Source organism: Delphinus delphis, chromosome X (assembly GCF_949987515.2).
Source record: "Delphinus delphis chromosome X, mDelDel1.2, whole genome shotgun sequence".
Classification (NCBI taxonomy): domain Eukaryota; kingdom Metazoa; phylum Chordata; class Mammalia; order Artiodactyla; family Delphinidae; genus Delphinus; species Delphinus delphis.
Window position 1 is genome coordinate 86,940,577 of NC_082704.1, and position 25,197 is coordinate 86,965,773.

The following is a 25,197-nucleotide window of genomic DNA, read 5'->3' on the forward strand; positions in this document are numbered from 1 at the left end:
TCGCTATGGTTTCCTTCATAGTCTTTGTGTTCTTTTGTATGTAGACTAGCTTTTCCCTAAACCATGCAATTGAACTACACCATAACAGAGCAAAACCAAATCTTGTCATTAACAGTGACTCCAGAGTCATTTAATAATATAATTTACAAAAACATCAGATAGAACAATATAAAAGCAAAAATTTCTTTCAGTTCATTAGGGTTCTCCCACCCCAGGGAGAGAAATTACTTTTTAAAAATCCATTCAAGGGTCGGGGTGAGGGGAGCTATTTGAATTAGAGCTGGATGAGTCAGATTTTAAAAAATACCACCCAGACCTTTTATTTAATATTAAGTAATTTAATCAAGATACACAGGACTGCACTTGAACCTTATTCACATTGATGTTTTGTCCAGACACCTGCTGATGGGAAATGGTACCAAATCACGTCTCTTCTTTGTTCTGAGAACGCCTTGTTGACATGGCTCCAGCAGAGGCAGGGTGAGGCTGGGAACTAAAGCTCTTCCTATTTTATTGCCATAATTATCCACATTGCACTGTCACTTCCTTACTGGAAACTTCATTTCAACCAATGTGTCAGTCATTATTTAACAGCTCATAATATTCCTGCTCCGCAGAATAGCACAGCAGTTGGTACCAAGTCAAGCCCCAGTCTCTGACAGTGTGATAGACTGCCTCCACAGCATGGCTTCTCCAATGCTGGGACAACGTGCTGAGTGGCCTGGTTCGTGGTGACTGACCTGGAAGGGAAGGAACAAAGGATGTTTGAACTTCAGAACACAGAAATCCACGGAAAGCCTGTTGAACCTTGATGACATAAGGCCTCTTAAATATGAAACCTATAATCTTCCCTACCTAAGCTGCATTATCCAATGCTGTAGACCCATACAGAATCAGTATCTATCATTTCTGCTTGTGACCCAAGAGGTGTTTGGTGAGGATAAAGATGGGGGCACCTCTCTCAGTGTGACTGTGCTTTCTGCAGCTGCTGCTGTGGGGCGCCTGTTGAGAAGAAAACTTTCTGAGACCTGCTGGGTAGAGTGGGGTAAGGCCTGGGACTGAAGCTGTACCTTTAGGCACCAACCATGTAACCATCCCCCTTTCACTTGTGTACTCGTTCATATGTGCGAAATAAATCATGCCAACAACGATCAGCTGTTCTGTAAAACTGAGGCTGTATATAAGCAACGAGTCCAGCTTCCTACCTCTGTGGAATCTGGGCTTTTTCCATCTTCCATTAAAACACATTGCTGCATCACTTTATGGGAGCGGCAAAGGGTGAACTGACGATGTTCATGCTAGTTCTGCCACCGGTTTCTGGCTTTCTTGTGATCCTTCCTCTGACCCCGGATATGTGCCAAATTTGACATCATTTTCTAATGTAGTAAAACTTGATAGAACTACTGATGCAGCAGAGTTTGGGTAAGGAGCACTTTCAAGGTGATTAAAAATGTGCAATAAAGATTCACATTAAGCATTAGACAAGAACTGATTTCATAAATGCCTTGAGGCCTGTCTCATGACCTTTAGCATTCTGTTAGTACTGGTTATTTACATAAAGAAAGAGCCAGCATGTCAAATTTCAGTTGAATTTAGTTTAATAAAAACCAATTTCCAGACAGGCTGACTGTGGTTCCAGGTAAGGTAGAATAGATGCATTGCTCCTTATTCCTCCCACAAAGTGTAACTAAAATTCCCAAATATATTTATAAGATGAAGATAAGACTCTGAAGGATAGGAAAAACAAGCTGGACTGACTAGGGACCTTGGGAGTTGAGGAACAACACAGGTGTGAGTTGCCTGGGTTTTCTTTTTGCCTCCTCAATATCCTAGGATGGATGCTGAAGAACCAGCAGGCCAGAAATACCAATGGCCATAGACCATAAAAGCCCCATGAAAAGCCTGTTATCTCTAGCCAAAGGGCAGGGAAAGGGTCAGCCTAGAAAGAACCCAAGCACCTCAAAAAAAAAAAATCCCCCCTCCTGTCAGCAGAGGCCTAGGGGAAGCCAGGGCTTCTGGACTACCACCCCCATCTGGCAATAACCAGGTGATGCACCCCTTCTTCTACCAGCACATTGTCAGTGGAGGCCTGCTAAAATAAATAAAATTCAGAGATTCATAATATATGTTCAAATGTATGCCAAATGTTTAGGATACAATAAAAAAAAATCACTTGTCAAACCAAGAACCAGGGAGATTTTTGACTTGAATGAGAGAAGACACCTGACAGATGCCAACACTGAAACAACACAGATACTGAAATTATCCAAGAAGGATTTTAAGCTACCATCGTAAAAATACTTCAATTAGCAGTTACACACTTGAAGCAAAAAAAAAAAATTCCTGGCAAAGAAATATAATATAAAAACGAAAGAGGAACCAAATGGAAAATTTAGAACTGTAAAATACAATAACCAAAATTTTAAAAGCTCACTGGATGGGCCAAATTGCAGACTACAGATGACAGTAAAGAATTAGTGAGTCTGAAAATATAACTATAGAAATTACCCAATCTGAACAAAAGAGAGAAAGTAGAGTGAAAAAAGATGAACAGGGCATCAGGGACCTGTGGTACTACAATAAATGATCTAGTGTTCATTTTTTTAAAATCAGAGTTCCAGAAAGAGGGGATAGCGATTGAGGCTGAAAAAGTACTTGAATAAATACGGCTAAAAATTTCCCACATTCGGCAAAAGAACTACAGATTCAAGAGGTTGGGTGAACCCCAACAAAACCCCAAAGAAATCTACACCAAGATACAGCATAATCAAATTTCGGGAAAGTAAAGACAAAGAAAAAATCTTGAAAGCAACTAGAGAGAAATGATGCACTACTTATGGAAACAATGATTTGAATGCCAGTGGATTTCATATCTGAAACCATGGAGGCCAGAAGGAAGTGGCATGACATTTTTCAAGAGCTGAAAGAAAATAACTGTCAACTCAGACTTCTATATTCCATGATAATATCCTTCAGGAATGAATGTGAAATAAAGACATTCTCAGATGAAGGAAGCTAAGAGAATTTATTGCCAATAGAACTGCTGTAAAAGAACTGCTAAAGGAAGTTTTTCCAGCAGAAAAGAAAGGATAAAAGAAGGAAACTTGAAACATCATGAAGAATGAACAGAAAGGATAAAATAGAAGTAAATTTAATAGACTATTCTCTTGAGTTTAAAAAATTATGTTTGACAGTTGAGGCAAAAATTATAACATTGTATGATGTAGTTCTCAATATACAGAGAGAAAATATTATAAGAGAATTATAAAGGGCACAGGATAATGGAACCTAAATGGACATAAAGTTTCTACACTTCACTTGAGGTGGTAGTAAAATGTTGAGACCAGTAGGTTGTGATTAGTTACATACGTGTAACCTAAAGAAGCCACTTTTTTGTGCAGCAAAGAAAACCATAAACAAAACGAAAAGACAGCCAACAGAATGGGAGAAAATATTTGCTAATGATGCAACCAACAAGGGATTAATTTCCAAAATATACAAACAGCTCATACAGCTCAATATCAAAAAAAACAACCCAATCAAAAAAGGGGCTGAAGATCTAATGGACATTTCTCCAAAGAAGACATACAGTGGCCAACAGGCACATGAAAAAATGTTCAACATTGCTAATTATTAGAGAAATGCAAATCAAAACTACAATGAGGCATCACCTCACTCTGGTCAGAATGGCCATCATCAAAAAGTCTACAAATAATAAATGCTGGAGAGGGTGTCAAGGAAAAGGAACCCTCCTACCCTGTTGGTAGGAATGTAAATTGGTACAGCCACTACGTGGAACAGTAGGGAGGTTCCTTAAAAAACTAAAAATAGAACTACCATATGACCCAGCAATTCCACTACTGGGCATATACCCAGAGAAAACCATAATTCAAAAAGACACATGCACCCCAATGTTCATTGTAGCACTATTTACAATAGCCAGGACATGGAAGCAACCTAAATGTCCATCGACAGAGGAATGCATAAATAAGATGTGGTACATATATACAATGGAATATTACTCAGCCATAAAAAGAAATGAAATTTGAGCTATTTGTAGTGAGGTGGATGGACCTAGAGTCTGTACAGAGTGAAGTAAATCAGAAAGAGAAAAACAAAATACTGTATGCTAACACGTATATATGGAATCTAAAAGGAAAAAAAATGGTTCTGAAGAACACAGGGGCAGGACAGGAATAAAGACACAGACGTAGAGAATGGACTTGAGGACATGGGGAGGGGGAAGGGTAAGCTGGGACGAAGTGAGAGAGTGGCATGGACTTATATTTACTACCAAATGTAAAATAGCTACTGGGAAGCAGTCGCATAGCACAGGGAGATCAGCTGGGTGCTTTGTGGCCACTTAAAGGGGTGGGATAGGGAGGGTGGGAGGGAGACGCAAGAGGGAGGAGATATGGGGATATATGTATATATATATATATATATATATATATATATATAGCTGATTCACTTTGTTATAAAGCAGAAACTAACACACCATTGTAAAGCAATTATACTCCAATAAAGATGTTTAAAAAAATCTACGTAAACTGACATCTAACCTCATTATTTATGGTGAAAGACTGAATACTTCCCCCTTAAGATCAGGAAGAACACAAAGGTGTCTGCACTTACCATTCTTATTCAACATAGTGCTAGAGGTTCTAGCCAATGAAATAAGGCAAGAAAAAGAAAAGCCATATTGATTGGAAAGAAAGAAAACAGTCCTTATTTGTGTTTATATGATTATGTACATAGAAAATCCCAAGGAATACAAAACAAACTCCTAGAACTAATAAGTGAATTCAGCAGATTTGCAGGTACAAGATCAATATTTAAAAATCAACTTTATATATACTAGAAATGAACATCTTAAAACCAAATTTTAAAACTCATGCTATTTATGATCGCTCAAATTAAATACTTAGGTATAAATCTAACAAAACAATAAAGGACCCATATGCCAAAAACTACAAAACACCAATAAAAGAAATCAAACAATCTAAATCAATAGAGAAATATAACTATGTTCATGGATTGGAAGACTCAAGTAAAGATGTCATTTTTTCCCCAAATTGATTTATAGTTTTAACAATATTCCTACCAAATTCTATCAATGCCTTTTATACATACAGAGAAGCTTATTCTAAAATTTATATGGAAAGGCAAAAAAACTAGAATAGCTAAAACCTTTCTGGAAAAGAATAGAGTAGGAATAGTCACTCTATTCAATATTAAGCTACATCTAACGACATTAATCACAACAGTGTGATACTGGTGAGGGACAGGCAGTTCTTAGACATGACATCAAATGCACAATCTACAAAAGAAAAAATGATAAATCGGATTTCATCAAAATTTTAAAACTTCTGCTCTGCCAAAGATCTTGTTAGGATGAAAAGACAAGATACAGTCTGAGAGAAAATATCTGCAACCACATATCTGACAAAGGGCTTTTATCTAGAATATACCAATCACTCTCAAAATTCAAGAATAAAAACCAATCCAGTTAGTAAATGGGCAAAACACCTGAACCAACATTTCACCAAAGAGGAGATATGGATGGCAAATAAGCGCACAAAAAGATGTTCAACATCACTAGCCACTAGGAAAATGCAAATGAGTACAATAACATACCACTTCATACCTATTAGGACAGCTAAGATACAACATAGCAACAATACCAAATGCTGGCGAGGCTGCACAGAAATTTCTCTCTCATACATTGCTGGTGGGAATGTAAAATGGTACAGCCACCCTGAAAAACAGTTTGGTAGTTTCTTATAAAACTAAACATAATATACCACACAAACCAGCAATTCCACTCCTGGGCATTCATCTCAGAGAAATGAAAGTTTACATCCACACAAAAACCTATACCCAAATATGCATTGCAGCTTTATTTGTAATAGTCCAAAACTGGAAACAATCCTAATGCCCTTCAAATGGGTTAATGGTTAAACAAACTGTGGTACATCCATACCATGGAAAACTACTCAGCAATGAAAAGGAATGAATTATTGATACATGCAACAACCTGGATGGATATCCAGAGAATTACGCTCAATGAAAACAGACAATCTCAAAAGGTTATATATTGTATGATTCCATTTGTATAACAATCTTGAAATAACACAGTTACAGAGATGGGGTACAGATTGGTGTTTGCCAGGGAAAGGGGTGGGATGAGGTAGGGTATGCGACTATAAAGGGATAGCACAAGAGTTTCTTTTTGCTGATGGAACAGTTCTGTATCTCGATTGTGGTGATGTTTACGTATATGTGATAAAATCACACAGATCTATGCACACACATACACACAAAATGAGTGTACGTAAAAACTGTTAAAAACTGAATAAGGCCTGTAGATTGTACCAATGTCAATTTCATGGTGTTGATATTGATCTATGTGTAAGATGTGTAACATGTTACCTTTGGGAGAAGCTGGGTGAAGGGTACACTGGACCTCTTTGTACTATTTTTGCAACCTCCCATGAGTCTATAGTTATTTCAAAATAAAAAGTTTTCCTCTGTCACTCTTTCTTTGTACAATGCATTCAGCTCTCCATTTGGGTCATTTTAAAGACTGAGAACACTTGGCAGTAACTCAGGGTGGCTTTCTGTCAAAAACTAACCAAGTGCTAAATGTTGCCTGATCATATCCTATGTCCTGACAGATGTTTATGGAGATACTATCAGCCCAACCTGTGGACCCATAAGCACTCTTTAAGTCCTTTTATTAAAAACCTTCTTTAAAAAATTTTTTAAAATCTACCTGAAAAGCTGCTTTTTGTAAGTCCAAATTTTCTTTTTATCAAATCACCCAGCAGTACAAGGTGGGAGGAGAGGAGAAACAGGTGCCCTCAAAGATCTATTACTGCTTCTGGGGTATTTGAAGAACAATTCTGAAGTCCTGCTAAGCCAGGCTGGGCCCAGGCAGCAACCCCACAAGGCCCTTTCTTCACATCAGAAGTGGATTCCTGTTCTTCTGGTTTGGTCTCAGTTCCTGAATGTCACCGCACCAGGGCAGGGATGCTCAAATACCTTCCAGTTCTCACTTCACCTCCAAGTAGACCCTACAAAAACTATCAGTTAATTTCCTCCCATTTTAATTACTTTTGGTTGTGTTTAAAACACTAACATGTCCATGAATTCTTAGTGTGATGATCCCCCAAATTCTTAAGCTCCTTAGATATAGGATTAAGAATTTAACTCCAGACCCCACTCTTCTTAATACTATGTGGCCTGATTCATTTGGAGCAATGAAGTGTTCAAGTTTGCATGCATAGTTTAAAAGTGAACGCTCAGGTTATCAGCCAGCTACAGTTACCAAGTAGCCAGCTTTGCCCTTTTACAACTGCTAGATGTTTAACAATGTAGAAGTAAATTTTAAGCTACTAAACTTCTTGGTTAAAATTGTTTCCGCTTGTCCAGCGTCTGGGGAGAATGTTTACTACTGCCTGAACCACCTGAAATGGTGTAGACCCTTCTGGTCATTCTGAAGTCAAAACTATTTCAAGACCTATCCTGTATGATAATAGAGAATAGATAATTTTAAAAACTGTCTTGGTGCAATTAATTTCCAGAATTACAGAGATTTCTGTATATTGTTTTGTGAAGCATGTATAAAAGGCTTTTTTTTAATATGTGGCATTGAAGTGTGAAGTCATTCCTTAATGGCTTAATTAATACTCAAATTAATTCACAAATTCACTTGCACTTTTAAAAAATGGATTGTTTACTTAAAGATTCAAAGTCATACTCCCATGAGTTGGGTGTATTTTATCTCCTTTGCTACAGTTCCCCTGAGTACTTAAATGACCAGCCGGGCCCTAACTGCAGCTGGTTGACCTACTAATAGCCTCATTGCCATCAAAGGGAAACGTCATTCCAGGCTGTGATTGCCTGCAGTTGGCTTGGCTGCGGCTCTCCGGGCGGAATAACCCAGGAAGACACACTCTTAGCATTTTAATCAAACTTTTTTCAACGTTTGAAGCTGGGATGGGGGACGAGGAAGAATCAACTTCCTGCCGGCTTTCAAGGTTGAGAACAGAAGATTCGGCCAAATGAACTTACCTCTTTCAGTGGCCTTCCTGGCCCGTTTCAAGTCAGATACCGATCCCTGGGCGTCCCCGGTGGCTCTGCGAACCGGCATGGGCACCTCCCTCCCCTCCTTGAATTGCACTTGTAGATTTCTACTAGACCCTCTTTCCTTCCAGTTTTCTTGGTTTCACCTGTCCCTGCGCACACACTTGTGCCAGGTGAGGTGCCCCAGGTTCTCCACCAGAAGCCACTTCACAGATGCTAAAAGTTGGTGCAGGGACCTGGCATCTTGGCTGCGGGAGCTGAGGTTTCCGGGTATTCAGTGGGTCCCGTTATCATGGGGGAATTACTTTCCAGCCTATTGTAACAGCCTTCCTCTCGGACCCGCTGCAGAACAAATGGGCCGAGGACAGGCATTAGCCTCCTTTTCAAGGGCGACGTGTTTTGTGTGTGTGTGGCGGGGGGTCATCTCCCAATATCCTACTCTGGAACAGCCCCCTTGTGAGTGATGTTACCATCTAAGTTTATGTTAACCTTGGTTAAGCTTTCTTCACCTTCCTGTTTTCACCTCAAATTAGTGAAATGCAGTGCCAAGGAAAACGGAAATAACTGACAAAGTTTGTGACAATAGAGCCATTAAGTTGTCTTTTTTTTTTTTTAAGGGAGCTGCCTAGGGATAATGTTAAAATAATACTTGAAATACCAGAAATGTCAAAGTGCAAGCGTTCCCTCCCTGTGACTCTAAAGCAAAATGGAACAGGAAACATGGAGTTTGCTAATACAACCACACCCCCCAAACAGCCTAGAAATGTACTTGAAGCAGCATACATGTTATAAATCATTTCCAGACTTTCAATCTGAAAAATTAAGTAGCAGTGGCAGGGGGCACCAGTATCTTTGCATTAGTCAATACTAGTTTCAGTCCTATTTAATACATGAAACAACTCTCCCTTTAGGTGAAAACAGAGACTGAGTTTAAAAGAAAAATAAGGAACTTCCCTGGCCGTCCAGTGGTTAAGACTTCGCCTTCCAATGCAGGGCATGTGGGTTCGATCCCTGGTCCGGGAGCTAAGATCCCACGTGCCTTGCCGCCCAAAAACGAAAACATAAAACAGAAGCAATATTGTCACAAATTTAATAAAGACTTTAAAAATGGTCCACATTCAAAGAAATCTTTAAAAAAAAACCCACTAACAAACAAAACTCTTGCCTGGGGGGTAAACGGGGAAACTAGGGGAGAAGCCACTTGCCTGACCCTGGGCAGCCCATGTCCAGAGCTGAGCTGCATCTCCATCCCTCCCTGCCTCCAGTGGGAGAAGAGGACTCACTTCTCTGCTCCGGAATTCAGAATAAAACCTCATTCCATGGGACTCATTAGTCAAGACCCAGAGTCAGCCAGTGCAAAAACGGAATGGCCATTACATTTCCCCAATAGAAGAGAATAAAATAATAACACGTTTCCAATTTTATCATACCCACGCCCAGCTAAAACTTTCCTAAATTTTTGAGCTCACTTCAGAACAAAAGGAATGCGCTCCAAACCAGTGTTAATAAAACTTGGAAAGACGTGAGTTTGGCTAGTTGACTTTTGTTTTTTCCTTTCATTGAGCTGCTCCAAGATACAATTTTAATTGGTGTACCTACTTGCTTTTGTGAGTAAAGTCGTTCCCAACTCAAATAAAGGAACGGAGTCAGTATTTTATAATATATATTTGACCGCCCACTTGTAGATGTTTGCCAACTACCAAGTGGGGTTGGCAGAGGTTAGTGAGGGCACAGGGTTGGGAAGCTTGGACCTACCATTCAGGCAGCCCTTTGGCCTCTACAGGGGGCCAAATGGAGTGGGGGGCACTAGGGCCACTCCCGATCAGCTTCAGGATTCACAGGTTAGGATGGCTAGTCAGGTTACAGAGTTTGTGTGTCACCCCAAGTCTAGCCCATCACTTCCGGTTTTCTCTCCCTGCGGAGCGAGGCACTGTGTCTGTGCCACCCTTTCCTAGCACTGTGCACAGTCTGGCAGGGATGAAATGGCCCCATGGCCAACAGCAGGTTCACGTTCTCACAGGACACTGGCGAGCCGTACACCAGTCTTCTCCTGGGCCTGTAGGATTGCCAGAGATTGCCATACTTAGGAGCAGGACATGGATTTTTCCTGAGCTCAGAATGATTTCTCCTTCTCTTTGACTGCTGAGAAATAAAAATAAATCTAAAAGGCATTCGATAATGCTGGGAGTTTTGTTGGTCTTTGGTAGGGCTGTGTGTTTATTTTTAGCCAACCATCTCCTTTTTGTAAAATAGTCTCCTTGGCAATTCCCAGCTGGGGGGATGGGGTGGGGGAGGGGAGTGCACAGAAAGGCAACAAAGTTTAACTTTTTTGTTGTTTGCAGAACCTGAAAAATGTATTGTTTTCCCTTCTCACATCCCTGTTAGCAATATCCTTTATTTAACAGGAAGAGACAGCATCTATTTTATTGCTTCTAAAATCTGTATATTTAACATACGCCAGCTCTAGGCTGTTTGAAAGGAAGTCCTATTTTTAAAACATTATCTTGGTTTTAGTATTTTTGGCTTACTGTTCCCATAAGCTCTCCGAGGCAGTAATGAGTCCTTTTTGGTAATGTCTGGTCTCAGTCATGGGGAAAGTGACCCTCAAAGCCCTGGGACATTTTTTCCTTGATGTTCACTTGATCTGTATGTATGTCAGGACTGCTTCAGCCAGCCTCCCAGTTGTGCTGTTCCTAACTTTCCCCAGTTCATCATCTTTACAAAAGAACTCAGAGTCTCGAGTCCCCACCCGCTCCCCATAGCTTACAAACGCTTCTGTAATGTTCGACTTCAGCCTTTCAGTTAGGCTGCTGTTTCCAGCCTGCTGGTTACTGTGACCAAACCATCTTAATCACACAAGATTAATCTGTCCAAGCTGGCCCTCTAAGCGTTTGGATTTCAGGCCACATTTGAGGCTTCTTGCTGGCAGGGCCCAGAGACTGCCCCGCATTCTGACAACTCTCCCTGTGCCTTCGGGGCTCCTTCTAACACCTCTGCCTGAAGGTAACACTTAAAAGAAAGGGCTTCCATTCCACGAGTGAAAAACACAAGAGCTATTTGTAATGAGGTGGATAGACCTAGAGTCTGTCATACAGAGTGAATTAAGTCAGAAAGAGAAAGACAAATACCGTATGCTAACGCATATATATGGAATTTAAGGGAAAAAAATGTCATGAAGAACCTAGGGGTAAGACAGGAATAAAGACACAGACCTACGAGAATGGACTTGAGGACACGGGGAGGGGGAAGGGTGAGCTGTGACAAAGCGAGAGAGAGGCATGGACATATATACACTACCAAACGTAAGGTAGATAGCTAGTGGGAAGCAGCCGCATAGCACAGGGAGATCAGCTCCGTGCTTTGTGACCGCCTGGAGGGGTGGGATAGGGAGGGTGGGAGGGAGGGAGGGAGACGCAAGAGGGGATATATGTATATGTATAACTGATTCACTTTGTTATAATGCAGAAACTAACACACAATTGTAAAGCAATTATACTCTAATAAAGATGTAAAAAAAATAATGACAAAGAAAAAAGAAGAACACAAGTCTACTACCTCAGTGGCTATTTTTAGAATGTGACTCTATAGCCAAGCCCCCTGCTGCACCCATTTCAGGGGAGGAGAAATTTGCTCACTGCGGTCATCATTGAAGTCAAACGTGGTGGTCGTCTTCCACCACCCCTTAACCCCCCAGATTTCAAAACATTCACTGCTAGCTGCCGTTCCAATGTCTTCTCAGCATCCAGTGGACTGACGGGCTCTGGCTTGGCGCCTGTGGGCTGGGGCAGAGCTGAAGGCTTCCCATTCCCATGCAGACATCACTGAGCTCAGCAACTTTGCTCCGACTGAAACTGCTTCCTGTTCAACTCCCCAGTAGTTCTCCACTTCCCTGTGTTCTTGAACTTGGGCCAGGGCTGTTTCTTAGTCCCTACTGTTCTTATTTTATACTGCACCTGAGCAGAAATGGTTCTTTCAATAGAGCAAGTTCCTCAGGTTCCATTACGAAGTGAGAGGATGAGGGGCCAGGCTTTTTTTCAGTTTCAGTCTTTTCTGTACTGTTTGGACTGAGGAATTTTAAGCCAGCTGCTTATAAATGTTTTTTAAAAGCATCACTCCCAATTATTTATATTACATTAATATTCATGGGAAACAAATCCCTGCCCAGACTAAAAAAGCCTCTTTGAAAATCCTCTGAATCCTGCCTCAACAACTGTAAATGGGCACTTCTGCCCTCCACCCGCCCCCAATAAAGAGGGCTCTCAGGACTAGAGAGAAAATGTATAGAGTTCAACCTCATTTAAAATCAGCCTCAGTTCCCCACTGATAGTGTCCCGAAATAGCTGAAGTTCAAGTCACTAGGTACAATCCCCTGCAGCAGCAGTAGGAGAAGTTCAGCTTAATAAGAAGCTTGCTACAATCTGATGTCCTGTGTAAGTGTGGTTTTATAAAGGGATGATCACTTTGATTTCAAGATGTGTCCAGTCCTTCAAAAGAACCACAGAAGTGACACTTTGCAAACCCAGGTGCGTCGAAGAAGGACTAAGGAATGAATTTCATCTTGGCATCTGGTTATCACAACCTGAGGTGGGAGGCATTTATTCACCGCCTGAGATGAACTGTAGGGTCAGAGAGGGCCAGGGCACTGGGAGAAAGGGTTTTCCACCTATCACACTAGCCATGCTGAAAAAATAAATAGATAAAATGCTTGTTGTTGAAAGTCTAGGAAGCAGACACTCCAAGAAACAGCCGGTGGGGGCAGATGTTGGTGCAACGTTGAACAACTTAACCTCTCAAAATGTAAAAAAGCCTGTATACCTTTTGCTCTATACCATCACCCTACTACAGAAATTTTTCTTACAGATGTACTTACATGTATGCAAAAGATGCTATTAAAAATGCAGCAATGAAATGTTGGGACTAGGAACTGGTTAAATATGTTACAATACATTCCTACAATGAAATACTAGACAGTCACTGAAAAGAAGATATAGGAACTTTTTGTCTTTTTAAGGTTTCATTAGTTTTATCTCTGTAACCTTTAAATCATACCTCACAAATTAGCTTTTGTCACAAGTGGATTTAGAGAAAGCAGAGGACTCGAGTTCACTATTTTCTGAAACACTGACACAGAAAAGGAAAGGGAAGAATTACTTAGAAAAGATTCTTCACAAAAGACCCTCAGAAAAATCCCTAAACAAAAGTGAAATACTTAATCATTAAGTTTACTGCTAATCGGTAAAGGATTTTAAATCAATTCGCTGGCATTAAGTTTCTTGTTTAAGCCCACAAATCTTTCTCTAAACATTACTGACCCTTTGCCAAAGGATAAATGGATGAACTGAGCAGTACCTTATGACACAGCTAGCTGTGGGAACATTCTATAAAAAATGGAAAATAATTTTGTAAGAACATGACGGCAACAATCAGCAGCCAATATTCTCAGTTTCCAATTACCAAAAGCATATACAATTTTAGTCTAGAAAAGTAAGTCAATTTTATAAAATTAAGCTTTTTAGATTGAAAAGCATGCCGCTTTAGGGAATTCCCCGGTGGTCCAGTGGTTAGGACTCTGCGCTTCCACTGCAGGGGGCCCAGGTTCGATCCTCGGTGGGGGAACTAAGATTCCGCAAGCCATACAGCCGAAAAAAAAAAAAGCATCCCACTTTAACTGGCACAAAGATACTGAAAAATAGTCCCTAAAATTCTCACTAAATTTATAGAACAAAAAATATGCCCTTAGTTATTAAATGTAGTCAGTATTGGGACTTTTCAAAAACAGGTGATAGGGTTTCCCTGGTGGCACAGTGTTTGGGAGTCCGCCTGCCAATGTAGGGGACACGGGTTCGAGCCCTGGTCTGGGAAGATCCCACATGCCGAGGAGCAACGAAGCCCGTGCACCACAACTACTGAGCCTGGGTTCTCGAGCCCACGAGCCACAACTACTGAAGCCCGCGGGCCTAGAGCCTGTGCTGCGCAACAAGAGAAGCCACCGCAACAAGAAGCCCGCGCACCTAATGAAGAGTAGACCCCCGCTCGCCGCAACTAGAGAAAGCCCGCGCACAGCAACAAAGACCCAACTTAGCCAAAAATAAATAAATTTATTTATTTACTTATTAAAAAAAACCAGGTGATATACGTGCCCCCAGCTGCTGGCCAGGGACTGGTAGATGGGTGGCTGAGAGCGGTGAACGTGCCCCATGGCCATGTTCTCTCCATAGCACAACTTCAAGTACTTATCCAAGATAGTGATTACCTCATCATTTAGAATCTGGGACTTGCGAATTCGAATTCTCTCCACCATCTTCCTCAAAGGCACGGTTTTCATAACTTCATCTTTGCCATCAGGTTTCTGGACTTTAAGTAGATGACAGCAGAAATCCAGTACAACAAAGTGCCCCTCCCTGTCACCCAAGAATTGTGGGAATGTGAATTGGTGCAGCCACTATGGAAGATGGGATGGAAGCGCCTCAAAAAGTTAAACATAGAGCCATCATATGATCTAGCAATTCCACTGCTGGGTATTTACCCAACGGAAATGAAAACACTAACTCAAAAAGATACCTGTACCCCCATGGTCACTGCAGCATTATTTACAATAGCCAAGATATGGAAATGCCCTATGTGTTCATCAGTGGATGAATGGATAAAGCAAATGTGGTATATACGTGTACAAGGGACTATTATTCAGCCATAAAAAAAGAATGAAATATCACCACTTGTGACAACATGGATGGACCTTGAGGACATTATGCTAAGTGAAATAAGTCAGAAAGAGAAAGACAAATACTGTATGCTGTCACTTATATGTGGAATCTAGCCCTCCGCCTCCCACCCCAAAACCCATGAACTTGCAGATGCAAAGAACAGACTGGTAGTTGCCAGAGGCACTGGGTGAAGGGGTCAAAAGGTATAAAATCCCAGGTATAAAATAAATACGTCAGGGATATGTAATATACAGCATGGTGACTACAGTTAATAATGCTGTGTGTGTGTGTGTATTATTATTTTTTTGGCCGTGCCGCACGGCTTGTGGGATCTCAGTTCCTCAACCAGGGATCAAACCCGGGCCCTCAGCAGTGAGAGCACGGAGTCCTAACCACTAGACCGCCAGGGAATTCCCATATATTTTAAAGTTATTAAGAAAGGGGATCTTAAAATTTCTCATCATAAGGAAAACAACTACGTAACTTTGTGTGGTGATGGATAGTAACTAGACTAACTGTGGAGATCTACTGCAATATATACAAAGAGTGAACCATTACGTTGTACACCTGAAACTAATATAATGTTATGTCAGATCTCAATTTTTAAATTTTAAGGAATTAAAAAGATTTAAGTACCAAAAGCCTACATACTTCTGTTTGAATTTGCATAAAGTATTTCTAGACATATATCACAAGAAACGTAGTGGTTACTTCTATGAAGTGAGCCTGGCAGGTATTTTATATCCTCCTAAACTATTGAACTCTTTTTTCGCCATGTGCTTATATTATTCCTAAAAATTTTTTAACACTAGTTTCAAAATAGAGAGCACCTGATTTTAATCCTCTGGCTGTGTTATCCTTAGCAATTACCCAACCTCTCTGAGCTTGTTTCACCATCCATACAATGGGGATACTACGTACCTCATAAAGCTAAGATGAGGACTAACTCAGACAACATGCACTAAGCTAGTAACACAGTACACAAAATAGGCACTCGATAAATGTCACACACACCCCCACTTAGTGTCAAGAAAACTCGTAAATCCTCTTAATTCAACCTCATCTTCTTACTGGTAGAACACTAAAGCCAAAATGGTTTAGGGACTTGCCAAGGTCAATCATGCAGTAACCAGGAAAGCCAGGCTCTGATGCCTGGGTTCCTGTACCCTAATATAAAACCTGATTTCATATGAGCCAAGGAATGACTCTGCTACTACTCTATGGCCACACCTCAGTTCGCAGGACCAGCCTCCTCCCCTGCTTCACTCACCACATTTGATGAGCTGTGATTTTTCCTAAACACTAAATCCACCATCAACTGAGGGGGTCCTGCCTGGGAAGGCAGCCCCAAGGGGGAGCTCCAAGAATGTCTTGGTCAAAGGCAGCACTAGCCTCACAAGGGGGCAATAATAATTTGGATGTGGATGTGTTTTTAAAAATTGCTCGCACCTTACTGCATCCCTGCCACACACACACACACACACACACACACACACACACACACACACACACGCCCCATCCTAACTTCTAGCCCTCTGGCTCGAACACAGTACCTACATTAATTTACAATTAGGAATTTTTTTAACATCTTTATTGGAGTATAACTGCTTTACAATGGTGTGTTAGTTTCTGCTTTATAACAAAGTGAAGCAACTATACATATACATACATCCCCATATCTCCTCCCTCTTGCGTCTCCCTCCCACCCTCCCTATTCCACCCCTCTAGGTGGTCACAAAACACCGGGCTGATCTCCCTGTGCTATGCGGCTGCTTCCCACTAGCTATCTATTTTACATTTGGTAGTGTATATATGGCCATGCCACTCTCTCACTTCGTCCCAGCTTACCCTTCCCCCTCCCCGTGTTCTCAAGTCCATTCTCTACGTCTGTGTCTTTATTCCTGTCCTTACCCTAGGTTCTTCAGAACCTTTTTTTTTTTTAAGATTCCATATATTATGTGTTAGCATACAGTATTTGTTTTTCTCTTTCTGACTTACTTCACTCTGTATGACAGACTCTAGGTCCATCCACCTCACGACAAATAACTCAATTTCGTTTCTTTTTATGGCTGAGTAATATTCCATTGTATATATGTGCCACAACTTCTTTATCCATTCATCTGTCGATGGACACTTAGGTTGCTTCCATCTCTGGGCTATTGTAAATAGAGCTGCAATGAACATTTTGGTACATGACTCTTTTTGAATTATGGTTTTCTCAGGGTATATGCCCAGTAGGGGGATTGCCGGGTCATATGGTAGTTCTATTTTTAGTTTTTTAAGGAACCTCCATACAGTTCTCCATAGTGGCTGTATCAATTTACATTCCCACCAACAGTGCGAGAGGGTTCCCTTTTCTCCACACCCTCTCCAGCATTTATTGTTTCTAGATTTTTTGATGATGGCCATTCTGACTGGTGTGAGGTGATACCTCAGTGTAGTTTTGATTTGCATTTCTCTAATGATGATGTTGAGCATTCTTTCATGTGTTTTTTGGCAATCTGTATATCTTCTTTGGAGAAATGTCTATTTAGGTCTTCTGCCCATTTTTGGATTGGGTTGTTTGTTTTTTGATATTGAGCTGCATAAGCTGCTTGTAAATTTTGAAGATTAATCCTTTGTCAGTTGCTTCATTTGCAAATATTTTCTCCCATTCTGAGGGTTGTCTTTTCGTCTTGTTTATGGTTTCCTTTGCAGTGCAAAAGCTTTGGAGTTTCATTAGGTCCCATTTGTTTATTTTTGTTTTTATTTCCATTTCTCTAGGAGGTGGGTCAAAAAGGATCTTGCTGTGATTTATGTCATAGAGTGTTCTGCCTATGTCTTCCTCCAAGAGTTTGATAGTGTCTGGCCTTACATTTAGGTCTTTAATCCATTGGGAGTTTATTTCTGTGCATGGTGTTAGGGAGTGTTCTAGCTTCATTCTTTTACTACAATTAGGGATTTGAACAAATTTTGTTGAATGAGAAATTCTAGGTAGGAACAATGTTTAACAAATGCCTATTCTTTAGCAGTACAGACTACTGTTTAAGCAAGAGATTTCCCTTTCAGTGATTTTTATACATAAGCCATTTGGCTTTACTAAAATCGAATGACTTTCAAAATGCTTTGTTAGGGATTTGGTGATGGCTGCTCATTTCTTTTTGTTTGGATGGTTTCCTTAGAAAGAACACTTTCTGATTGTTGGGGTTTCGGTTACGCACTTACCTCCCTTCCTAATTTCAATCAGAGGGTCCATCTATCTTGTGAAGAACAAAGACCAAGATGTCTTAAATGCGTAATGAAATGAAATCTTGGGTCCTACCAAGGGCAGAGGTCAAACGGATACCTGCTGAAAAGGATAGGACAGCACATGAGTCTGTTCAGAATGGTAGTGGATAGTGTACCATGATGGATTAGAGATAAGGAGATACAGACAACGAAGCATTTGAAGGAATGTGAGAGGGTGATAAATGGAGCCGTGAATAATTTAAGACGTTTCCATATTAACACCCTACAGCTGCTTGGTATTTCACAGCTCCAAGTTCTTTCACATAAATGACTATGGCAGACAGTTCGCTGCTCATCAACTTTAGTCTGCATCCTCATCCTGTTCCAGTGGCAAGGGCTCAGCCCAGGGGATGAAGCATGACGGGTCCAGGTAGGTGGCTCTCAACTTTGGCTGCACTGGGGGATTATACAGTAATTATATAACTGGATCCCACCCCAGACCAATTAAATCAGAATCTCTGAGGATGGAGTATTTTTAATATTGACATAAGAAAAAAAAAGCTCCTCAGGTGACTGTAATGTTCAGCCAGGGCCGAGAACGCACTGGTCTAAGCCAATCATGACAACCCCCTTCCCTTTCACCAATTACTGGGCTAGGGCAGAACACGTGACCCAGTTCTAGCCGGTGAGACATAAAAGGAAGTCGACTGGGGTAGGGGTTTCTGGGGATGGCTTTATAACCAGATTGGAGGAAAGAGAGATACATGAGGGAAAACGCTACCCCTTAGTAACCACCTTCCTTCCTTTCTTCATTTTCACAACCCTGTGTGGTTGGGTGAGGAAGTGATGCTTCTTGTTGAGGCTACCATCTTGTGACAGTGGGAAGATAAGTTGGTGAACGAAAGCCAAGAAGATGGAAAGGGCCTGGGGTCCTCGGTGACTTGGTTTGGTGCTGCGGTCCCCACCCAGCCCTGAAAAAAGCGCACTGACTCCCTCCCTGCCAAATCCTGGCTGTCAGGTCTGGAGCATCCAGAAGTCGCTCAGGTTAATTCACGTGCAGTCCCTCTTCACTGCTGAGCCAAGGGTGCCCCAAGGGTGCTCAGGTGCCCCGAGCGAAGGACAGCCATGAGGAGGACGGCTATAGAGTCAGGGGCTCTCCCGTGTAGGTGCTGTTGGCAGCGCTCAGAGATATTTTATTGGTTTGTTCAGTGTTTGTTAGTAATAAAGCTAAGTGTGGTTCTCACCCTAGAGTAGCCACTATGCCTGGCTGCAGTGCCAAAAGGGTGCCAGGGGACGGTAAAGGGGGGGGCAGGTGAGGGTGTGTTATAATGGAGAGATTCTGAGCTCTGGGGTCTAACACTCGGCTCAGCAGCCCAGCAGCCCAGGTGTGACTTTGGGCAAGGTACCTGACTTCTCTGAATCTCTGATTTCTCATCTGTAAAACTGATAGTATGTCATGATGAAAGAAATGTTCACATGTGGAGGTATGGGGAAGTCATTCTGGCTTATACCTGATTTAACCCGAATGTGATGCTAACTAAAACAGCCTGTTTGTGGCCTATCAAACGTACACGGTACTTCTACTTTAATTATTAAAGAAAAGGGCGCATTGACCAGAAGTAAAGAATGTCTGTGTTAAAAATAAAGATTAAATGCCTTCCTTCCTGGGACGCTCATGCTGGTACTCCTTCAATGATAAGACTCCCTTCCCAGGTGCTGAGGACATACTGGCTCGCGGTGTATGTGCTGATCTGTTTTGTTTTGTTTTGTTTGTCTGTTTGTTTTTGGAAACCTTGAAGGAACGGATCCCTGAGTTGCTTAGTGTTCTTTGTTCTGACAAGATGTAAAACTGGTCTGAAAACCAAGCTTCTCTGGAGCAGTTCCTCAGAGTTATCTGACTGTCTTCCGGTCTTCGGGGCTATAGTCTTCAGTTTGGCTCAAATGAAACTCTTTCCTATTCTTATTATAGATTGTTTATTGCTTATTTTCATCGACAGTCACAGTAATGATATATCCACAATGCCTAACTCAACACATCGCACCTGAGGATCCATCCCCTTCCCATTCCTAGAGTGGAGTGTGACAGACTTTTGGAAACTCATCAGTTGGTTGGTAACATTACCTTTCTCGGAACCAGCATTTTGATAAATCCACTAGTTGGTGGTGACATGGTAAGTGGCCGATAATTCCAGCAGAAATGTGGGAGGAAGAGCTCAGTCACCAGAGTATGAAAGAGCCTAAAGCTTGTTCCCAGATGTCCCTGCAGCCCTGCAAAGGAAGCCCCATTGGCTCTTCCAAACAGCAGCACTGATGTCTGGCCCCATAGTCACTGTCACGTGCACAGACTCTAACCTCCTAGAGGATGAAGACTGTGTCCTCTAACCCTCCTCTCTATTCACTTTCTTACCTCACCCCAGTCAGTGCCAAATGTTAGTAAAAATGAAAAAAAAAAGAGTCAGAGTTTCTGGGAGATTGTCAATTCTTAAAACCATAAAATGCTGCAGCCATTTGTCCTCGAGAGGCGTTCCCTCAGACCGGTGAAGGAGGATTGGAGACCCATTATGTTACATCTGTAAATACAGGATTAGCAGATGAAAGGATGTTTTTGTTAAAATGTGACAAGTCACCCTGTTCCTTTTACCTTCACTCTGGAAATCAGGAAAGAACACAGACTTCCTAAGCAATTACAGAAACTTAAGAAAACGACTTGATCACTAGGAGGAAAATCAGCTTCCGAAATCACTCTGAAACCCTGGCTCTATTCACAACAACAAAATCCATCTTCATTAACGTCTTCGACTATTGTCCTCAGGGCTTCATCCCAGAGGAATACTGAATTACACTATAAACTAATGAATGGAAACTTAAGTCATTTCCGCCCACCCGGCACTGCTTTTCCTCCTCTGGACTGCACAGTGCAGAAGGCTGCACTCTTCCAGCTCACACAAAGTTTGGGAAATCGCATTCCCATGCCACTAACTAGACTCCTGAGGTCAACATCACGTAGAACAAACTTCCCTCATCCCAATGAACAGGCCATAGACCGACCCAGACACTGAACACATTTTGAGATCATTTAAGCCCCATTTTGGCATCTTAGGATACCTTAGGATATATGCTTTACAGAGAAAGAAAAAAATGGGAGGGAGGCAGAAAGGGAATGTCTTTTCACAAAGCTCCTTCAGCAGTCACAGCCAAAGCTGCTACTGCCGATCCAAGGTTTCATCTCTCAAGTGGATCGGGCAGAGTGAGGGAAGCCCAGCCCTGAGGTTCTGTCTGCACTAGAGGAAGCAGACCAGGCAGCTTTTGTGACCTGATGTGAACGGAATATGGTCAAATATCCTGGGAGCGCCAGCCATTGGGGGCGGAGGTGGGAGGTGGGGGGAGCCACCCCTCGAGCCAGGGGAAAGCAAAGTCCATTCCACGCCAGTATACCAGAGCCTGAGGCACACACATGTGCAAAAGCTGTTGCAAGAGAGGCCTATGACTGTATGTTTGGTAAATCTGAAAGAACGCCTCGGAGTCTGCACACGTCAGAGAGGCAGAGGCAGAGAAATATGAAACAGATTAGGGGTAGGTAGGATAAGAGTCAATAACTTTCCCCCAAATTTTGCTTTTGGTTTTCCCTGTGCCTGCAAACACTGCTGCAAAAGGTTTCCCCACAGGACCTAGTGGCATCAAGATAAAGTCATAATCATGGACCTCATATGGTCCCCGAAATCCTGTACTTTTCATGTCAATTCCCAGTCTCAAGTTTCATTGTGACTTTCAAACCTTCTCTACTCTGCTCAGACCCGTGATATCCCTCTTCCCTCTCCTTCCCCCATTCCTCATTCTCCACAGACGATCCTACCTTTTACTTCATAGGGGAAACTGGTAGTGTGGAGACCTGCGTTCCGCCTTAGCCATAATTAACCTCTCGCTTCTCTGGGTCTTCCTCTGAGAAGGCAGGGGGCTATGCTAGAGATCCCAATGACTCTCCCAAATGCTCCCAGCTGGACTTCCCCTTCCGCTCGGATCTATTTTCATCGGGTGAGATCGATCTGAGACGGCATCCCTCCCCTCCCCCTGAAGGCTGATCCAAGTTCCCCAAGACCCTTTCCTGACCCTACCCTGCCGGGGGCCACCTTACCCGGATCCGTTCCGGGCGCGCGGGAGCGGGGCTACGTGGCGCCTTCGGCCCCCGTCTCCGGCGGCGTCTCCTCGTCCTCGGACGGCTCGGCGTTGCCGTCTTCCCAGCTGCGAGGGTAAGCCAGCAGGCGCATGGCTGGGGCGCATGCGGCCTCCACCTGGCGCACCTGCTCTCGGCTCAGGCGCTCGCGCCAGGCGTGCACGGCCTCGCGGGCATCGCGCGCCGACAGGTGGAAGGGCCGGTCCGCGCCGTAGGCCGCGCCGCGCGTCATGTTGAGCGCGAAGGCGTCGAGCGCGGCGAGCGCGCGCAGCCCGGCGAAGCGCTGCAGGCGGCGCAGCTGGGCGCGCGGCTGCCGCACCAGGTCCTCGTAGCGCAGCCTCAGGTAGCGGCGCCGTAGCCAGGCTGGCGCGCCGCGCGCGAACAGCAGGTCGCGCAACCAGGCTTCGCAGATCACCTCGAGCGCGCCGGTCAGGAAGAAGTCGGCGCGCGGGGCGGCGGGTAGTGCGCGGGACGGGCCCCCGGGTCGAGCGCCCATGCCGTGCGCCAGCAGCACGCGGTGGAAGCGGTCGCCCCTCTGGCGGGTGCGCAGCACTTGGATGCTCTCGCGCAGCAGCCCCTGCCGAGACTTGAGGCGCGAGTTGTGCACGGCCCGCGGGTCGCGGAAAAGCTGCACCACCTTCAGGTTGAGGCCGGGGTCGCGCAGCAGGGGCACCAGCACGCCCAGGTCGAGGAGGCGCACGTCCTTGATGACCACCACCGGATACTTGCGGCACTCGGCCTCTAGGGCGCGGAGAGCCACGGGTGGGCAGCTGCGCTCGCAGGCGGCGTCCTCGACGAGGCCGACCTCGGCGCGGGCCCGGGGCGCGCCGGGGCACAGCGGCGGCGAGCAGATGACCTTGTTGGTCCGCCAGCGAAAGAGGGCGGCCGTGGTGAGATTGGCCGCGTCTGGGGCGCGCGCGGCGGAATCCCCCGGCGGCGCGTACAGCTGCAGCACCGAGAAGTCGCAGCGGAAGAGCGAGCGCAGCATGTCGCGCAGCGCGCCCTGCAGGCTCTCGGCGTCTCCCGGATACAGCGCCTGCCACAGATGCCACATGGGCTCATACAAGTAGAAAACGTCCGGGTGCTGGTTAAATAGCTCGCCCAGGAACGACGAGCCTGTGCGCCAGGTGGCGTGCACATAGATGTGTTGCTTTTCGCGAGACGCCGGCTCCCCGACGGCGCCGTTGAGGTTGCCCCGGGACCTGGGGTACCGGCCCGCGTCCTCCTCCGTGGCGGGCCGCTCCTCGGCGCCCTGCTCGCGCTCGCCCGCCGCCGCCGCCTCCAGGCTCCACACTCCCAGGCTGCGCTGCAGGCCCGGGCAGTGCCCAGCGCCCTTGTCCCCGTCGCGGCCGCCGTCCAGGACAGAGGGGACGAGCAGCAGCACCAGCGTGTACAGCACCAACAGCAGCGCGAACTTGCAGTACTCTCGGCGGCGCCGCCGCCGCCGGCCCTTCATCGTTCACTGAACCCCTCCAGAGCGGGTGGGGCGCCCTTCCTCTCCCTTTCCTCGGAAATCCCGTCCCGAGTGCGCTCCTCCGGCCTCTTGGAGCCCCTCTGCGCCGGGAGGAGCGGAGTCACTAGGGCTGTGCATCCACAAGGGAAACTCTGGAGGCGGTGGTGCTAGTGGCGAATGCCCTGCCCTCTCCAGGCTCCGCGCTGGAGAGCCGCCTATTGGCCGGCTAGGCAGCGGCCCGCCCCGCCTTCCACCCCGCAGCTTCTCCCCGCCTCTCTACCCGCTGGGGTTCGTCCAGGGCTCTGCCTGATCTGGGAGGGGTTGCCGCGGGGCGGGGGACGCCGGCTGGGGCGCACGGAGCCAGACCCCACCTTTCCCCAACCCCTCCGTGATGAAGTCAAGTCTTCATGAATTGAGTGCAGGCAAGGGAGGGACTCGTGTGTACAGAATGTACCCAGTGACAGAACGTGGACCCCACCCGGAGAACTCCACTGTCTCTCCTGTTTTATGTCCCCTGCTTGGCCATCTCTGTCGTAAGCAGACTCGCCTCCACACTATTTAGAATGGGGCCCCTGGTCACTATCTACATCCAGCGCCCCCGTCAGCCCCGGGGTGGGTGTTACTGAGTTCTGGATGGGAGCACATCTCCACTAGCATAAAGACGCAGATTGCATAGTGCATCGTGGTCCAGAGGAATTGGAAGCACAACTGCGTTCACTCAGAGCATTTAATTGTTTAGGTGTAGCCTTTGCGGAAATATAAGTGTCGTCTTCCTAGGATTTTGCCCGCTGAGGGCCATGCACGTTTTACAGACACCCTGAAGATCAGTTTACTCATTTGTAAAATGCAGATAAGTTTTAGTGCCTCCATACCTTCCAGCCTGAGATTTTGGGGTCCTTTGTTAGCACAGAATAACCTAGCCTATTATGACACACATGAGCAAAAGACATTTACAGACTCAGAGTGGTAGGATGGTGGAATTTCTCAGGAGCTCAGTGTTTACAAGGACCCATAAGGAGAATGGATACACGTGTATGTATGGCTGAGTCCCTCTGCTGTGCACCTGAAACTATCACAACATAGTTAATCGGCTATACTCCAATATAAAATAAAAAGTTAAAAAAAATAAAAGGACCCATAAGGAGGAACATGTACTCAAGGGTGGATGAAAAAGTGACAGGAAGTCCAAGAGGCAGATCAGAGTGCCTGAAATCCAAGAGAACTAAAAACGCTAATTTTTGCTCTGTTTCGGGAGGATAATGAACACCCCCTTGGGGAAGGTGTTGTAAGGTTAATGACGATAGAAAGCAAATGTACTCATCTCCACCAGGGGAAGGTGTTCAAACTGCAAAAGTGGAAATATCTCCAAAGATCTTCTCCTCTAGTCTTTTTCATCACAGCAACGACTCCACCTCTGAAATCACTAGCTCAGGCATTCTACTTTTTGTCCACAGTTCCCTCTCCTTTCAGCCACTGGTTCAAATCCTCTCTATTTTCCAACCTCATTGACCACTACCCCCACTTACTTCTCAATTTTTCATATTCAGCTAAGAAACCCCAGACCATTACTTTTA

General features: G+C 44.3%; 1 protein-coding gene across 2 annotated transcripts; it reads right to left on the bottom strand.

Moving 5' to 3' along the window:
* Positions 1–124: 124 nt before the first annotated feature.
* CHST7 (carbohydrate sulfotransferase 7) lies at positions 125–23,695 on the bottom strand. 2 transcript variants are annotated; one of them, XM_060002526.1, is made up of 2 exons: positions 22,132–23,695; positions 125–740 (listed from the first exon to the last, which is right to left on the bottom strand). In XM_060002526.1, exon 1 carries the CDS (start codon positions 23,624–23,626, stop codon positions 22,163–22,165), a length of 1,464 nt encoding a protein of 487 aa, XP_059858509.1. In that variant the 5' UTR covers positions 23,627–23,695; the 3' UTR covers positions 125–740; positions 22,132–22,162. The 2 variants fall into 2 exon arrangements, with proteins under 2 accessions (XP_059858509.1, XP_059858510.1); XM_060002527.1 differs by lacking the exon at positions 125–740 and adding an exon at positions 20,464–20,569.
* Positions 23,696–25,197: the final 1,502 nt, after the last annotated feature.